The 17,608-nt window shown below is 41.1% G+C and overlaps 1 protein-coding gene across 1 annotated transcript in view; it reads right to left on the reverse strand.

Moving 5' to 3' along the window:
* The window catches only part of si:ch211-113g11.6 (uncharacterized protein LOC559008 homolog), a 39,506-nt gene that overhangs the window by 11,897 nt on the left and 10,001 nt on the right, over window positions 1–17,608 (reverse strand). The window contains exons 4-10 of the mRNA XM_062423351.1: window positions 12,097–12,192; window positions 11,657–11,762; window positions 9,144–9,251; window positions 8,682–8,821; window positions 7,895–8,073; window positions 5,488–5,596; window positions 5,069–5,276 (exon numbers count right to left, since the gene is read on the reverse strand). Of these exons, the coding sequence (XP_062279335.1) occupies window positions 5,069–5,276; window positions 5,488–5,596; window positions 7,895–8,073; window positions 8,682–8,821; window positions 9,144–9,251; window positions 11,657–11,762; window positions 12,097–12,192 (946 nt within the window). The remainder of the gene's footprint in view (window positions 1–5,068; window positions 5,277–5,487; window positions 5,597–7,894; window positions 8,074–8,681; window positions 8,822–9,143; window positions 9,252–11,656; window positions 11,763–12,096; window positions 12,193–17,608) is intronic.

Raw genomic sequence — 17,608 nt, forward strand, 5'->3', positions numbered from 1 at the left:
TTTTGCCAAATCCTGCACCGTTCCATTAGCTCTGTATCTCTAAATCCCACCGAGACTAGTTAGACAGGTTTTAAACTGTTCTACGTCTGTGCAGTCGGCTATTTAGCTAATTAGGACTCTGCACGCTGCATGGCACCTCCCTGTCACTTTGTTCTGGGTCAACATTTTATATGAATTCTTTCGGCCTACAAATACATCACTTTGCCAGACGACTGTGACCAGAATAAATAAGAAGTGTGCCTTTTCGCTGGTGGAGAAATTAGATGAGAGGAAATTAGGTGAGTAATGCTCTCTACTTTCATAACAGCCGCCAACAAGGTGCCCTCGAGCATGGCACCTACAGTCTAGTCACTCGACATGCAATTATCGGTGTCGAGCTGCAAGAGAGTGTGTGCTGAAATACAGAAAAATAGGGAGAAACATTGATGCATACACAAGGAGACACAGAAGGTAAGAGGCTGGAGGTAAGTGTGTGATGAGGGTCTCTTACCTAAACATCAGACTAAAATATTGTTATATTTTGTTATTGTTGTTTAAAAATACATCATGCAAATATATGTCTGGAAACAAGGCTGTTAATGGTGGTGGTGGGTGTGCATTCATATATCTGCAAATTACAGACCGAGGCTCTAACCCTCATGTCCTCTAATCAAGGAAGGAAGAAGGAGGAAGGGAGGAAGGGAGGAAGAAGGAAGGAAGGGAGGAAGGGAGGAAGAAGATAGGAAGGGAGGGAGGAAGGAAGGATGGAAGGGAGGAAGAAGGAAGGAAATGAAGGGAGGATGGAAGAAGGAAGGATGGAAAGGAGGGAGGAAGGAGGGAGGAAGGAAGGAAGGAAAGGAAATAAGGAAGGGAGGAAGGAAGGAAGGAAAAAGGAAAGGATGGAAGGGAGGATGGAAGAAGGAAGGAAGGAAAGGAGGAGGGAAGGAAGGAAAGGAAAGAAGGAAGGGAGGAAGGTAGGAGGGAAGGAGGAAAGAAGGAAGGAGGGAGAAAGGAAAAGAGGAAGGGAGGAAGGTAGGAAGGGAGGAAAGAAGGAACAGTCAAAACAGACGGGGTAAATTTGACCCGAGAGGACGACACAAAGGTTAATCTCATACTAGAAGATAATGTCTTTGTTCTAGTTCAGCTTGTTCAGTCCAAGCCAAAAAATAATAATGTAAAAAAAAAAAATCAATTGTTGCTTTTTAGATCCGCCCCATTAAGGATTCAAGGTGATTTTCTTTTTTTTTAAATAGGGGAACCAGGATTTGACTGGAAGGTAAGTTTTGTATGAAAATGGGAGGAAAAGTGTTTAATGATCACTAATAGGCAGTTTGGTACATTTAATAAATCTCTTATGAATGGATTCTTTTCATGTCTATTTTATAACCTCAAAGTGGAATAATTATTAAACATGTTCCATTTTTTTTCTATTTACCGATGATTGAAGCTTTATTTCAAAAAGCTGACATTAATATCTTATTAGTTTTAAATTTTAAAAACATAATTAAGCATTCTGAAAGCTGCTTGTAATTGTTTGGTTAAACATGCCTTTAACCTGTTACCTGTAACGAACATTCGTCCGTACAGATTTACCTTTGTGTCGTCCTCCCGGGTCAAATTGACCCCGTCTGTTCCTTCTTTCCTCCCTTCCTTCCTTCCGTCTGTCCTTCCTCCCTCCTTCTTTCCTCCCTTCCTTCCTTCCATCTGTCCTTCCTCCCTCCTTCTTTCCTTCCTTTCCTTCCTCCCTCCCTCCCTCTTTTCCTTTCTCACTCCCTTCCTCTCTCCTACCTTCCTTCCTTTCCTTCCTCCCTTCTTTCCTTTTCTCCTTCCCTCCTTCCTTCCTTCTTCCCTCATTTCCTTCTTTCTTCCTCCCTTCCATCCTTCCTTCCTCCCTCCCTCCCTTCCTCCTTTCCTACCTTCCTTCCTTCCATCCGTCCTTCCTTCTTCCTTCCTTCCTCCCTTCCATCCTTCCTTCCTCCCCCCTCCCTTCCTTCTTTCCTTTCCTCCTCTCCTACCTTCCTTCCTTCCTTCCTCCTTTCATTCCTTCTTCCTTCCTTCTTCCTCCCTTCCTTCCCTGACTCGGGGACAACAGCAGGGTTAAGAACAGATTTGTGCGTATATGAACTGTTTGTGAATGAGGCCCAGTGTGGCTGCAGAGAGGGATGGAGGAACAGATTGTGAAATGATTTTATTACCACAAACAAACAAACTGCATCTTGCATCGGAAGCTGATAGCGATCGCACTAAAGTAGTCACAGTGTGTGGTACAAGTTATACAAATGAGTACAAATGACAGGATAATGGCATTTCAAACAGGACTAATGCACCCAGAGTTCATTTAAACTGCACTCCATAGATTAGGTTTGAATGCAGACTTTAACTACCACACTAAAATCAAGCATTGCTTTCTCTTCCACAAAGATTAACGGCGCAGTTTGCATTCGTGAGCTCATCTTTGCGAAGGATATTTATTGGAATTTCCTTCACCAGGGGAAGACTGATGTCCCCCGGCTACCCACAATGCATCTGCTTCGATTTCACTGTCACTAGTCCCGAGGTGAAGCCTTGCTCGCCACATCTACTCATCTGATTGGTTTAGACTGCTCTAATGCAGCTATCCATCAGAAAGAGCTGACCCGTCCGTCTGCTTCACTCACTAAAGATTGGATTATTTCAAGAAAAAGGAAATTCTCTTCATCATTTGTAGGGGGTGTACAGTTTGAAATTAATTATGCAGATTGAAGAGCTTGACTTGTTACAAGCCTGTGAATATTTATAGCGGGAGCCCTGAAGTGAACGTGATGCAATATTCAACAGGAGGAAGAAGGAGTGCGATCAAACCAGCCTTGTATGTTTCTTTTCACACATTAAAAGAGGAGAACATTTCAAGAGTGGTGGCCAACACATGTTCTTTCACACCTGCTGTTGAGTATCTCCATTACAACCTGTTCCTCTGGCCTCAGACACCAACGCCACTCAATCTGCTCTAGTTTCTTTTTAGGCCACCACAGAGACCAGTGGCTGTTCATAGCTCTCCATCCTTTAACTCTTAACACTGACACAGTTAGTAAAGCCCACAGCGAGAGGCCATCATTATGTCTTTTTCAACAGCACATTGTTTTCCTTGCGTTATTATTAGAACCAACCCAGAAACGCTTGATGACTGACAAGCATGTATCGACTGTATCCGTAGCAGCCAGACGTTGCGCTTGGAAAGATGACACTGTGTTATCTTGCAATGAACCACAGAGTGGTGAGACACTCACACTGACAGGAGCATATGACTTGTGATTGTTGCCATAGTAATCTCCCCGAGGCGCAAGGCAATTTTTGGAGAAACTGCTATGGGCAACAGCAGCGTCTCAGCATTGCTGCTTTGATCAAATAAAAAAAGAGTCTTGCCAAGCACCGGAAACATCTGAATAGATTTTGAGCAGAACAGATTTTGACCTTGTGTCAATTTCCCACACTTTCTACTATTCAGCGCTTCAGTTATGAGTATTAATTAGATGCCAGGCACGTTTTTATTATTTCTTTTTAATCCTGCTTGCTCTAGTGTTGCACTTATAAACTTACAACCTTGAGTTTTATTGCTTTCTGGGTCTAGACATTGTTGAGTATCTTTATTATTTCCACCTACATGAGCAAGATGAATGTATAGAACAATTATAACAATTATAACTATTACTTTCAACAGGCTGTAAACAGGGGCTCTCTTTTAAAGCAGGATTAATCAATATGTCTTTATCTTAAAAATGAGTCAGATGAATATATGTATTGGGAAAATGGTTGCTCACAGTGGCAAACCCATAATTACAACCATTTTTGCAGCTCTACAGAGTGTTTAACTGAATTTAGTTCATCTTTTTGTGGTTTCATGGCATATTTGCTGTTTGGTCCAGTCTCAGTGTTCTCATCAAGTGTTTCTAACAGCAAAACGCAGCTCTGATAAATCCAGTGTATCTCAAACAGCAGACACACAAAGTCACCGACTACTATAGATGACAATAAAGCATCCAGCAGCTAAAGGTCAAATATTTTTGTCAACACAAGTTCTAGGACACTATTTTTTTTTGTGGAGATCAAACCAAAGGAGACAAAAGAAATTGCACTTAAAATCATTAAGTGAAAACTTTAGCTTGAACTTTGTAAGGAGCTATAATGTCATGGCTATGCATCTGTCAGCTTGTTGTGAGTTTTCTCTGCCTTCTGATGACCAAATAAATTTATGAATGCAGCTTTAATATGGACCGTTCATCATCTGACTTGAGCAGTGTTGGGCCAGTTACCTGAAATATATGATTGCACTTTACACATTGTCAAAATAATTATATTTCTTTACTTATTACTCAGCAACAAAAGTAACATGTTACATCACCCGTTACTTTTGTTACTCAGCGTCAGCTCAGTCAAAGTTTCCTTTTACACATCTCAAAATCCTCCTGACCATCCGACTGCTAGCATTAGCATACCTAAGTGACACCACATCGTACTCCAGAAGTCCCAAACTTGACACTCCCTCCAATTCAGAATGTACTCAAAGCACGGCTAACGTTAGCAAGCTAGGACAGAACACAAAACACGTGAATAAGACGACTTTGAAATTACTGCAAAGTTGCATTTCTCTTCTTCAGGAGCCGTCAGAGACCATACTGATATCAACCCTCCAATAATAATATAACCCTCCATCAGTAAAGCAGCAAGCATGCCGAGTAAAAGTAAGCCTGAGATAGGGAACCAATCACAGAATGGAGAGGCGGGCTCAAGACGATGACGACTGTAGAGCGACTCTGTTTACATCCAGCATGGCGGCCACGGAGGTGCAGCAACCGTTCCAAGCAGGAGTAGAAAGTTATTATATTTCCATAAGCTGTTATTGCCCAACACTGGACCCTAACCCTAACCCTAACCCTAGTGCTAGCATTAAATTAAAGATCAGAATGTGTGATACATACAGTAAATCCACCCGATAGATTCACAACCACAAAATCAAGTTAAGGTGAAATCCGTCTAATTGATAGCGGGGACAGTTGCTTTGCAGCTAGCAGCTAAACCTTTAACATACAAACATATATGCGCACACACACACCTGTTCCGAGGTACAGGACGCTGTAGTGCTCGTCGTTGACGGCCAGGACGATGTCTGCCACAGCGTGTGAGATTTGGTCATCAGTGGGGAGGTCGAGCGGAGCTACGCCGACAGGCCGGATAACATCCTCAATTTCTGGGTGGTATCTGATCACCCCCAAGTTCTTGATGTCATTGTGGCCACCCACCGTTGAGTTTTTGCGGACACACTGCGAAGAGAGAGAGGAAAAGCACTTAAATAAACTAAAACGCCTTTGGACACAAGAACTCAAAATTGCTTCTCTTTTATTATCTTTCAAATAGAGCATTTCCATTGTTTGGCTGATTCATGCAATGGCACATTTATTTCATAGCAGTGTTTTTTTTTTAAAAGATTGGTTTGAGTAAAAAGAACAAATAAAACTGGTTGGGTTTTCTTACCATCCCGGGGCGACTGCCAATGAATGGACTGCTGTAGCCCTTTAGTTTAGATGTGGAGAAGGCCTGGTCAATATCTTCGATGGAGTAGGCACAGATAACAGTTCTGCCCCTGAACAAAGACATACAGAAGAGTAATTACTCCCATAGAGGATTGTCTTTTTGAGATGGTCTGTCCTGTCCCTCAGTGGTTAAGGGCCACTGCCCCCATTATTTTGGAGTGACACTGGCAGACCATCCATTCATTTTTTAACATTTTTTCTACGTTATTGTGTGAATGTTTTAATTGTGACATGACAAGGGGCAGCAGATGAAATGCCTTGTATAGTAACATCGTATGGTAATATTTATACATGGTCGCCCATAAAGTTGGAATAAAATATATTTTACCTCTTCCCATGAAATGATTGTGAAAAAATGATTTATTCTTGATAGATAAAATGTAAATATTCTCAAAATTGTATTGATCAATCTCATTGCACCTGGTCAAAGGTGATTACTGATGTGTATAAATAGAAAATAAAAAGAGGAATGTGTCTGAAAACTAAATTATTCCAACTTTATGGGCGACCGTGTATTTAGAATTGTACTTTTTGCACTTACAAACATATTAGAAGTTATAAATGTCTGCAGGGATATTAATGTTAGTCTTTCTGGATTCGTTATCTGCTTTACAACTCACAACTGCATAAGTAAAATTGCAGGAACAGTGCAGAGTTACACCTGTATGACAGATGTGAGGGTGCATCATGACCTGCAAACTTATATTATAAACACAATACATGCAATATAATACTTGATGGCACTTGATGTAGCTGAAAACTAAATTGCATCTGTGTGTGTTGCAGTTTGAAAACGTCTATTTTGTAATTAAAAATGCTTTTCAGGACAAGTTGTAATTAGTATGTCTTCTGCTAGACAATAAGACACTAACGCAGTAAATTTGGCAACATCCTCCTGTAGAAAATAACATCACAATCTGTTCTGTACTCTGTATCATCGGATGTGTAATCAGACGGCTGATGTTGTTGGAGCATGACTTGGAAACTTTGTGAACTTCTCACTTTTACTTTGAGATTCTTATACCCACAGAAAAAGAAACTGCTGTCATGGTTTAATGTAATAGGAACTAATACGGCAACACTTTCTGTTTCTATTCAAATAAGGAACTTTGACTGTGTGTGTGTGTCTGTGTGTGTGTGTCTGTGTGTGTGTGTGTGTGTGTGTGTGTGTGTGTGTGTGTGTGTGTGTGTGTGTGTGTGTGTGTGTGTGTCCTGTGTGTCTGTGTGTGTGTGTGTGTGTGTGTGTGTGTGTCTGTGTGTGTCAGAAGCAGCGGCTGATATGTGGTGTGTACTCTTTCGTGGGTGGATGAGTGTCAGTTACTGTTTTATTCTTGACTTTTTTCCTCATTTATTGTGTTGCCTGTTTGTTCCACTGGCGTATTTGCATGTTTCTGTTTTACTGAACCTTGAAGACAGAGCAGATGTTCTGAATTGTTCTCAAGTCAATATTAAATGTGACTATGAAATCAATATTGAACCTTGGATTATCTTTGTTCTCTTCCATAGCATGAATTATGGTTGCAAACTGCTCCATGCTATTGTCTCAATTTATTCACAGTTATGTCATCTTTCAGACAAATTCACAACAAGAACTCTGCATGAAAATGAATTTCATATAATTTACATAATATAATGAGCTCCAAAAATATGATATGATACTGTGCATCTTTGACACATTGTAAACTCCGAACAGGTGTCTGCACAGTTTTTAATATTATCCTATGTCTATAGCCTTCTAATCTAAAGCTGTGTGATAAAATTAATGTTGTATATAATATGCACAGTCAGTGGGTGTGCTCTGTCTGGGTGACATTAGCTTACCACATTAATATTGTAATGACACTGTGTGATGGCCGCTATTACGCTATATGTGATGACACACACAATTGTTATGGTCCCAATCATCAGTAGTCACGTATTAATTGATTAGTTTTGTAGCTCCCAAACTACTTTTGACACTAACTCCTACATCAACCATTCTCTATATAATAATAATTATTATTGTACAAGTATTTCAATAAATGTGTTTTTTTTCCAACACATATAAACAAAAATGTTCATATACTGTGATTGTTGCATCATCCCGAACCCATAATTAGACTGCTTTGAACAACTGCAGTTCAAAAGAAAAAGCGAAGTGAGATAAAAAATCTGAAGGACCTCATTACCCACAAATCATGTTAAGTCTATGTTAATAAATTACTTTGCATCAAACAGAAACATGAAACAAAGCATGCAACACAACAAAGCGTCCTTGTTCTGTTATATTCAGAAATCCAAAAAAAAAAAAATGTTAAAGAACAATAACTTTAAAGCGACATTTCTATTTCTGATGTATTCTAGCTCACCATGCGTTGGAGAACAGGCCATACATGACCCCAGCTCTCTTGTCCTGAGCTGTCAGCACCACCGCCTGCTTCATGTTGTTGTACTGCTGCTGAGTGTTGCCCGCGCCGCACATCACCCGAGCCTTCATGAAGGTGGTCCATGAGTCCGCAAGCAGGGCTTTAATGCCCCCTTCATCCACCTGGAAATAACAGATGACATTTTTAAATAAGGGCTTTGGCAACAACATCATGATGAGGCTGCTAATTTAAATGTTTTTGTGCGTGTCTTCCTGCTTTCTCATGGAGAAAATCAATATCACTCTCATGTTTTTGAGCATCAATCTTTTCATCTATCTCTCAGTCAGAAAGCGTATAAGTCCCTTAATGCAGAGATACAAAAATATATATATAATTTTCTCATTTATAAGAGAGAAAATAAACACAATAATCAGCAAACTAAGAAATTCCACACAAATGCATTGGAGAGATAATCCATCACAAGTCATGAATCACACATGAATCTTTGATAGCTGACTGAGAAACACCTGCTTTATCATTACTGGGATCTTTTAAGAGCACTGAAGCAGCAGATCAAAGCATTTACTCCTTTAGTCTGAATATTAGCAATTCACCTTAAAATGAAAATGTCCAGGCCTCAAAACTAAATTAGAGAATTCGATTGGATCTCTTGCATCTCATGGATACTGTATATACAATGTGATGAGCTTTTGCAGGAGTAGTAACAGGTTGGAAACAGGACTTTAAACCCATGCAAGGAACTGGATTTATCCACACTGGATTTTTTTACCGTGCAGATTCGACCAATGCGGGCTCTGTAAGGCTCCTCGTCCACTCTGGCTGTCTTGTTGAGCTCGCTGAAGAAGAAGTAAATCTCCTCCTTGTATTTGATCGAAGATGGTATTATGGCTGCACCGGCAAACTGTGGATCTATGTGATGAAATTTAAAACAATGAGACATCGTTACTTTGTTTCCAATTTATCTTCAAGACATGTCTTGGGTCAAACAATAGAGCAAGTCTTATTGCATCTGATTGCATCACCTTTCTTGTGGTGCGTATCCAATTCTCTACTCAATACAATATGGAGCTGCTAATGCTGTTAATAACATGAACCGAAGCCATAACACAATGACTGCCTACATGCAATTATTCCCATGGGAATGATAGTAGATAATTTACACTACCCACTACCTATAGTCTCCATATTCATTTGTCTAAACCTGTTTGTGCATGACATTCCTCCTACTCACTCAGCAGCCAAATGTTCTCCGTCTTCAGGAGTTTCTGGGAGCCAAACGTACGGCGGATCGAGCCAGCCTGACCTCCCACCGACGACATAGCTGAATACAGACTCCCATCTGAGACAGCGAGGGAGAAAAAAAAGATGGAGAGGAGAACAGAGGGTGAACAGTGGGTAAAAAAAGAAAAGGCAGGCAGTGAGCGTGATGGATGGGTACAAGGTTCAGAGAGAGAGGAAGAGAGATTGGAGTGACACGGAGGGGGGATTGACTGAAGCGGGAGGGGAGGGAAAATACAGAAAGCGAAACATTAAACACAGACGAAGAGTGAAGACAGAAAAAAAGGAGGCCCGGGAGGCCACAGACAGAATAAAAAACAGGGGAGCAGAAGAGAAAAAGGATGGCAAGAGGCAAAGAAGACATCAAGGCGGAATAGCTGCCTGCACCAATGAGCACTCACCAAATTCTTACACCCCATTTAGAGCTCTTGAAATCATGGCAGTAACGTCTTAATTAGGACTGATCGTTGTTCAAATTCTGCTCAACTCAAGCTAGCTCGTTGTGTCGACGACCGATCCACTTCTGAACGAGCATTCCTGCAGCACAAACTCTTCTCTCACTGTTCTGAGTGTCTCAACAAACAATCCATCTGCATCTAATTCAGATGGATCGTCAATTAGTCCATCCCTCATTGTGCACTGTGACTATACCGAAAAGGTCGTTTTAATTCGGAACGTCTCTATTTAGTTCATTTAACTCGGCGCTGCTAAATAATCACATAATTAGAAGAGACATTCCCTTGCAGAGAGGAGCAAGAAGGCATGGAAATTCTCTGTGGCGACCTCATGAAATGGATCAATTACACCCCCGACATTTACCTTTGGTTGAATCTAACAGAGCTGCATTTGCAACACATAACATTTTAGTTTAAGGGTATTTTCAGAAAAATACAAGGGGTATCACTTCTTTATGAGATTACACTTTCCTCGCCACTATGGCTTTGAAAGAGGAGATTTGTTGTTGTACATTGAGGATAAAACAATGAGTATCTTGATGGCCATCGGTACTAACGATGCACCATGGGATATAGGAGACAGTCAGTGCACTGTGGATTTTAAAATGTGGCCATATATTCAGTTTACATTTATATGGTTGAGTAAACCTTGAGACTGAAGAGTAATGGAAGTAAAGAAAGCCTGAAGGCATCGCCGGTTCGTAAAAATTGCTTGATTTTATTACATGTTTTTTTTCAGAAAACAGTTTTCCTGAGTATAAAAACCCTTCATAAAGTATCGCTTCTCTTCAGCCTCCAACAGCTACAAACACATCAGCCTGGAAACTTTCTGAATCTGTTTAGTGCATTCGGTTGTGCAACAGCTCAATGACAGATGGTTGAGGGCTGCATGTTTGGCACTCAGGGGAGTTTGTTGGTTCCTTTTTTTTTTTAGAGAGAGAGTTTTTTTCCGTATTTGAATTGAGGGTCTAAGGCCATATTCAGACAAACATTAGCTTTGCCCTTAAAATAAACGCAGTCCTCTCATTCATTTTGAGTGAGAAAGTACAAAATCTACCACAACGTGACATCATGGTACTGCATTGGCCAATTTCCGTGCTAGCAAGTGGACATTCCTGGTGGATTACTTTGTAACATGAACTCTGAATTTCGACAGTTTACACTAGGATCGTCTGTACTGTAAATAGCTGCCACTGTAATTACTTTCCAGAGATGTAAAATCCTGTCTGTGAGTCTTATAAATCACTGTGCGGTGTTTTGGTATCTGATCAGACTTTAACCTTCGTGTCGTCCTCCCGGGTCAAATTGACCCCGTCTGTTTTGACTGTTCCTTCTTTCTTTCCTTCCTTCCTTCCTTCCATCTGTCCTTTCTGCCTCCCTCCTTCTCTCTTTCTTTCTTTCCTCTCTCTTTCCTCCCTTCCTTCTTTCCTTCCTCCATCCCCCTTTCTTCCTTTCTTCTGTCCTTTCTGCCTCCCTCCTTCTCTCTTTCTTTCCTTCCTCTCTCTTTCCTCCCTTCCTTCTTTCCTTCCTCCATCCCCCTTTCTTCCTTTCTTCTGTCCTTCCTTCCTCCCTCCCTCCTTCTCTCTTTCTTTCCTCCCCCCTACCTTCCTTCCTTCTTTCCTCCGTCCTTCCTTCCTTCTTTCCTTTCCTCCCTTCCTTCCTCCCTCATTTCCTTCCCTCCTTTCTTTCCTTCTTCCTTCCTCCCTCCTTTCCTTCATTCTTCCTTCCTATCTTCCTTCCTTCCTCCCTCCTTTCCTTCCTTCTTCCTTCCTTCCTTCTTCCTCCCTTCCTTCCTTCCTCCCTCCTTTCCTTCCTTCTTCCTCCCTTCCTTCCTTGACTCGAGGACAACAGGAGGGTTAAACACATTCCTCAGCTAGTCCAACTAGAGTTCCTGGATTGTATATATCATTGCCTCATTGGTATTAAATCATGAAGCATCTGTGATTTATGTTTTTGTAAGTTTCTCCTTCGCTGTACTTTCTCTTTGTAGGGTTTTGTTATCTCTTGTTACCTGTAGGCAAGCTGATGGACTTCTGGGAAGGGTATGGTGGTGAGATGTCAGAGGCTGATGCGATCTGCCCATTTCCCTGGACATCAGTCAGCACAGTGTCATTTACCTGTCAGGAGAGGAAGCAGACATTTGAACTGCGCTTTATGCACTTTATTACAGGCCTGCAGCATTTTTTATTAGCAGAGAGAATTTTTTATCTGCTACCTGTTTGGCATCACTGATTCATTACTGAGTGAAAATATCTTCCATGTCAATGCATAACATCCAGCTCTCATCAAAAGAGCATTAGAAGTTTGTGAGCAAATGAATAAAATGCTAATTTCAATTGATGTTGAGATTGCTCATCTCAAGGAGCAGCAGCCACAGCAGCACATGATAAAAAATGTGACATTTGCCGTGGCTGCAGAGGAATATATGACAACATTTCAACGGATTCTTACCAGCATCCAGCATCTGGGGCTTCCAGCGTTGGTCCCACATACTATGAATGTGTCATTTACTTTCTGAATGACTGTGATGAAATTATCACATTCCAGCTGTGAGAGAAAGAGAGCATGAGTAAGACAAGAAAACAGAAATGAGGCAGCTGCATAAGGGGGGGGGGGGGGGGGGGGGATTATAAATGCACAGAGACAAGAGGCATAATGTGGGAAAAGTGGGCCAAAGAGACAGAGGATATGTGAAGAAGAGATTTTTCCACATATCGGCAGAGAAAGAGCACAAATGAAGAAGGAAAACAAGAGTACGACTAAGAGATTGAGAAAAACAAACAGGAGGAAGAGAGGGAGGTGGAACAGAGGAATAGAGAAATAAAGCAGGAGTACGGCAAAAAAAACAGATTACGAGACGAAAAGAGAGAATTGCTCAGAGAGAGATTTAAGAAAAATTGGAAGCGCTCCATGCTCTGAACATTTTTGGCAGATGGCTCACAGGAGGCTTAGCCCTGCAGTACAGCACTGCAACACTCTATATGCATCACTTATTTATTAAGTAGAGAAAAAGTGTTCCCAAAGACAATTATGGATGTATGAAAATTAACACTTAGTGCAACATTCAGGGTTAAATTCTGGTTTTGGGTTGTCGCAGTGTTCATATTTAATCAAGTTTATTGTAGTGCACCTTTAACTTAAAATATAAGTGCATCGTGGAAAACAAACAACACAAAATCTGATAGAAATGTTAGGTAAAAGAGGAGTTAGAGGAAGTACATTGCTACGTCCAAAAAACCGAGGGCCACAGCTTGTTTAAGTGTGTGTGGGTGGATATGTAGGTGGATGGGTAGGCGGCATGTAGGTTGGCTGAGATCTCTCTGCTTATTTTTATTTTACATGTTTTATGCAAGATTCTATGCAAGTTACTTTCCTTTAATTCTGTTCTTATGAAAAAGTTTTGACATGACCGCAAAGGAGTTTTTAGGCTGTCCACACTTCTATAAAGGCCGTTCAGTTGAGTTAGATTTAAAGGACAGGTTCACAATACTTTAAGTCTGTCTTAAAACAAGAAGTGTCCTTATGAAGAGTGAAAGTTCCTCGCTGTAATCATTCTTCCTGTTCAAACTGGCTATTAAAAGAACCTCCTTCAAATGTGCCTTTAATCTAAGTGACGGGGGCCGAAATCCACCATCGTTTTGTGCAAAAATGCATATAAAGATTTATCTGAAGCTTATATGAGGCTTCAGCAGCCTGACTTAGTCATATCATATCAAGTTGATATCTGCAGCACTTACAGTCTTTACAGCATTGAATTCTCTCTTTGTGTTTCCTCAGACAGTATTACCCTGTTGAGCTGTGGTGGAAGTATAGTAACAAAAAGAGGGACTTGGGAACTAAAAAGACTGTAACGTTGAAAGATATCTACTTGATTTGACTCATTTGAGCTGAAGCTTCATATTAGCTTCAGATCAATGTTTAACCCTCCTGTTGTCCTCGAAGGAAGGAAGGAAGGATGGAAGAAGGAAGGATGGAAGGATGGAAGAAGAAAGGGAGGTAAGGAGGAAGGAAGGAAAAGAGGGAGGGAGGAAGGAAGGGAGCGAGAAGGAAGGGAGGGAGGGAGAAAGGAAGGAAGAGAGGAAGAAGGAAGGAAGGGAGGGAGGAAGGGAGGGAGGAAGAAGGAAGGAAAGGAAGGAGGGAGAGAGGGAGGAAGGAAGGAAGAAGGAAGGAAAGGAGGGAGGGAGGTACGGAGGGAGGAAGGAAGGAAAGGAAGAAGGAACGAAGGGAGGAAGGAAGAAATAAAGAAGGGAGGAAAGAAAGAGAGAAGGAGGGAGGGATAGAGAAAGGAAAAGAGGAAGGGAGGAAGGAAGGAAGGAAGCTAGGGGGGGAAAGAAAGAGAGAAGGAGGGAGGGAGGAAAGAAGGAAGAGAGGAAGGAAAGGAAGGAAGGAAGGAAAGAAAGAGGGAGAGAGGAAGGAAGGACAGGAAGCTAGGGGGGGAGGAAAGAAAGAGAGAATGAGGGAGGGAGGAAAGAAGGAAGAGAGGAAGGAAAGGAAGGAAGGGAGGAAAGAAGGAACAGTCAAAACAGACGGGGTCAATTTGACCCGGGAGGACGACACGAAGGTTAAATACATTTTTCTGCACTTTTAATTTGTCAAGAATAATAAAATCATAAAACATTGCCGGCCATATCCCTTAAAGGTTAGGCTTAAAGACAGAGACAAAAGATGACAGCAACTGATCAAAACAATGTCTTCTTCAGTCATTTTAATTTGACTGGACAGAGAGGAGTCTCCAGTTTTTCAGATGCGTTATGCTGCAGTGTTTTACTGCACTGGTATGCAAGAAAACGTTTGATGCTGCTAATGAACAGCACTCATTAAAACACCGGCCCGGTAACCCTGGGGATAACCTGACAGCCCCCTGCTGAGAATTGATAATTGGGTCATTTAGGATGAGGACCTAGCGGGTTTAAGTAAGATTTAGGATTGGCTTTAAGTAAAGTTAACACTGTGTTCTTATTATGTTCAAGCTTGACTTTATTTGCAGTTATTTACTTGTCGGGCAAAGCTTTAAATTATTAAACTATATGTGCTCTGGACAAACTTAGTCAAATTGACCCCGTCTGTTTTGACTGTTCCTTCTTTCCTTCCTTCCTTCCTTCCTTCCTTCCTTCCTTCCTTCCTTCCTTCTTTCCTCCCTTCCTTCCTTCCATCTGTCCTTCTTCCCTCCCTCCTTCTCTCTTTCTTTCCTTCCTCTCTCTTTCCTCCCTTTTGTCCTTCCTTCCTCCTTTCCTTCTTTACTTCCTTCCTTCCTTCCTTTCCTTCCTCTCTTCCCTCCCTCCTTCTCTCTTTCTTTCCTCCCCCCTAGCTTCCTTCCTTCCTTCCTCCCTTCCTTTCTCCCTCCCTCCCTCATTCTCTCTTTCTTTCCTCCCTCCTTCCTTCCTTCGTCTCTCCATTCCTTCCTTTTCCTTCCTCCTTCCTTCCTTCCTTCCTCCCTCTTTTCCTTCCTTCCTTCTTCCTCCCTTCCTTCCTTCCTTCCTCCCTCCTTTCCTTCCTTTTCCTTCCTTCTTTTCCTTCCTTCCTTCCTCCCTCTTTTCCTTCCTTCCTTCTTCCTCCCTCCTTTCCTTCCTTTTCCTTCCTCCTTTCCTTCCTTCCTTCCTTCTTCCCCCCTTCCTTCTTCCTCCCTTCCTTCCTCCCTCCTTTCCTTCCTTCTTCCTCCCTCCCTTCCTTCCTTCTTTCCTCCCTCCCTTCCTTCCTTCTTCCCCCCTTCCTTCTTCCTCCCTTCCTTCCTTCTTTCCTCCCTCCCCCCTTCCTTCTTCCTCCCTTCCTTCCTTGACTCGAGGACAACAGGAGGGTAAAGCTTAGGTACAATCCTAAATCATTCTGGTCATTGAGTTAGTCGGATAAACAGAAGTCGTTCTATCTAATTTTAACCTCCTTTCAACATTTCACTCCAGGGGTTAATTTCGTCCACCAACCCAGCGCCTGTCTGTCACTGAAAGATGTTGCCGCCCGTCCTTGATTCTCCTTCCCAGTGCTACTGGCTTTATTGCAGAAGATTTACTGTGTCACTCAGGACATTCTCATTTTCCACCATCTGTCACTGCCAGACTCTCTGGAAGATTTAGCTCTGCTTGTTTGGGGAAAAAAAGTCCCCTCTTTGTTTTGTGCCATAACACCTTCTCATGTGTACATACAGCTGTGGTGGGTTTTAGCTTAGATGTGTGTGGCAGTACTATGATAATAATAATAATAATAATAATAATGCATTATATTTAAAGGCGCCTTTCAAAGCACATAAAACACAACAACAGTACATCAAACAATAAAAATCTGGTAACATTTAGTGCAAAGATAAAGAATAAATATGAATGTGCATTAGTAGAATAAATAAACAAGAACGTGATTGCATAGTTAGTGTGAGGCAGAGTATGCCACTCTGAATAGGAGCGTTTTCAGGCGGGATTTAAAGGTGGAAACAGAGTCAGAAGTGCGAATGTCTGGTGGGAGAGAGTTCCTGAGGCGGGGGGCAGATCGGCTGAAGGCTCTTGACCCCATGATGGTAGTTAAGTTGGCAGATGGGGCAAAGAGCTGGTTGGCGGAGGAGGATCGGAGAGTTCGGGAAGGTGTGTAGATGTGAATCAGTTCCGAGAGATATGATGGTGCCAGGTTGTGAAGGATCTTGTAAGTGATGATGGTAAAATGCTAAACCAGTCTAAGAAAGGAGTGTTTTTGTCAATGAAGTCTTGGTGATAAAATGCTCATAGTTACCACAAAAGACTCCAGCTGACATTTTGTCTTTACAGAACCTTACAACACATCATTAAAATAGGAATAAACTTCATTTTTGAACATGACTACAGTCTCTAGGCCTGTGGCATGGGGCAGCTGCAGTAAATCTAGTTTTCACAGCTAATAATATAAACAAATGGATCGGCTTTGGTTGTCAGCACTCAGACTCTAAACCCAATGGTGGTGTTCTGTAAAACAACATCCTGTTTTATATTCCAGTATCATCTACCAAACATTTCAACCAGTTATCTCCGGATGTGTCCCATTCATTCCCGACCATTTTATTCTGTAATGATTTTGTATTTTTGGGCAGTTTGCATCACTTGCCAGTTATGTTCCTGTTGGTTTTTTTTTAATGTAATCTAAAACAGTACATCAGGATGGTAAAATGTGGACAGCGCTTGGTTTTTTTTATGTGGTCACTACATTTTCGGCAGATATTCACATAGACACTTGCAGACATGAGCAATAGCAACATTTAAGCCATGGGTCCACATACATATAGATGATGTCATTAAGTGTTAAGGGAGTGAGGATAATAATATGTCAAGCTGAGAACTAAATGTGGCTAAGTAGATTGAAATCCACTTGAAAATTAATTATCTTTTTTTTGCTATAGAACAAATGCAGATTTTGGTCGTGAGTGTTAATGGAGAATTAATTTCAATAATCGTTCCTGTAATGCCGGTAATTATAGAACAGCATGAAAATGAAGGTTGAAATAGTTTAATCGTGTAAAATAGTAGAAAAATGGTCATGATACTTAAAGTACAACCATTAAATACCAAGACATCCAATTATGTTGTCAGACTGTCATTTGGATTTCTTTATTTTTTATGATCTGGGAACTTTATCCTTTACTTATTAAGATTATTCATCAGCATTCAAACACTTGGTTTTATTCTTTGACTCATTTCAGTTTAAATGTATTACATTACAGTCCCGATAATCTCTCCGTCTCTCTGTGGAATCTGGTTAAACACTGCAATTATAAACAACTCACTCATCTGTGTATTATTTGTTTGTAAGCTTTGAGGTGTGTGTCCTCTGTGTAATTTTATATTCTCTGCATTAATTAGCATTTTCATATCTTATTTGTTTTTGTCATCATATGTTTTACAGTGTTTATTTAATCTGTTTGGTCTCTTTGGTCCTATCAATTTGGAAGAGATTACCCTGAATCTAATCTAAATAACTGAATTAAAACCGAATATTGGAGCACTAACCTCAT

This window comes from Scomber scombrus, chromosome 7 (genome assembly GCF_963691925.1).
Source record: "Scomber scombrus chromosome 7, fScoSco1.1, whole genome shotgun sequence".
Classification (NCBI taxonomy): Eukaryota; Metazoa; Chordata; class Actinopteri; order Scombriformes; family Scombridae; genus Scomber; species Scomber scombrus.